The sequence below is a fragment of the Lagopus leucura genome, unplaced genomic scaffold (genome assembly GCF_019238085.1).
Source record: "Lagopus leucura isolate 7727_CA_CO unplaced genomic scaffold, USGS_WTPT01 Super-Scaffold_100038, whole genome shotgun sequence".
Classification (NCBI taxonomy): Eukaryota; Metazoa; Chordata; class Aves; order Galliformes; family Phasianidae; genus Lagopus; species Lagopus leucura.
The window spans coordinates 2,535,052-2,536,010 of record NW_024962287.1 but is presented as its reverse complement, the minus strand read 5'-3'; the positions used below and the strand labels follow the sequence as shown (position 1 = coordinate 2,536,010).

Sequence of the window (959 nt, the reverse complement as noted above, 5' to 3'; positions counted from 1 at the left end):
TAATAATAATAATAATAATAATAATAATAATAATAATAATAATAATAATAATATAATCACAGGGACCCTTTGGATAAGAGTCTAATAGTAATAATAATAACCAAACAGAATCAAAGTGAAACATCTGTACTGAACGAATCCAACCGCTATGACTTCTGCAGGAACTCCCGGTGTCTTTTTGTCTCTTTTTGCAATGTTATATTCCGGAGGAAAGGGGGGTGGGAGGGGATGGGGGGTGGGGTAGGGGGGTAATTGTAATGTTAAATCTTTTGGGGTGTGGGGGGGTTGGGGGAAAGAAGTGTGTGAAGGCTTCAGAGGAAAGGTGGGAGCGGACTTTTGTCCCACTCCATCGCTGCGAGGTGAAAGTAACCGAAGAAAAGGTGATATTCCACCAAGTGCAGCTCGTACCCCCACAAGCAATGGCACACAGGGTTTAAAAAGAAAAAAAAAAGAAAAAAAAAGAAAGAAAAAAAAAGGGGGGGGGAATAAAGTTTTTTTTCCCCTGCTCTCCCCCCCCCCTCCACCAGCGCCCCCCACCCCCAATCTCAAATGGAGAACACACAATGCAAAAAGGGAGAAGCAGCTGCAAAGCCTCCTCCAATTATTGTGCTAAATTACCAAGCCAAAGGCGTTTAAAAGAGAGAGAGGGAGAGAGAGAGAGAGAGACAACAGATCGAGAGAGAGAGAGAGAACATGCAATTCTAGTACAACATGGATCCAAACTCACCATGGCGGAATAGGTGTGGACTAACATCTGGAAATAAAAAAAGTCTTGTAATAGCTAAAAATCAAAGAGTGTGGCGATAACACTAATATTTGGAAGGGAAAAAAAAAAATATATAGATATATATCAAGGAGATCTGCAAAGGGCCGTGTTGGACACAGGAGAACAGCTTGAGGTATTTCGGAGACTATCCATCAAAAAAAAAAAAAAAAAAAAAAGAAAAAAAAAAAAAAAA

At 40.1% G+C, this 959-nt stretch overlaps 1 protein-coding gene across 1 annotated transcript in view; it reads right to left on the bottom strand.

Moving 5' to 3' along the window:
* The window catches only part of TFAP2B (transcription factor AP-2 beta), a 22,352-nt gene extending 21,490 nt beyond the window's left edge, over positions 1-862 (bottom strand). Inside the window, exon 1 of the mRNA XM_042883521.1 lies at positions 728-862. Coding sequence (XP_042739455.1) covers positions 728-754 — 27 coding nt within the window. The 5' untranslated portion in view covers positions 755-862. The remainder of the gene's footprint in view (positions 1-727) is intronic.
* Positions 863-959: the final 97 nt, after the last annotated feature.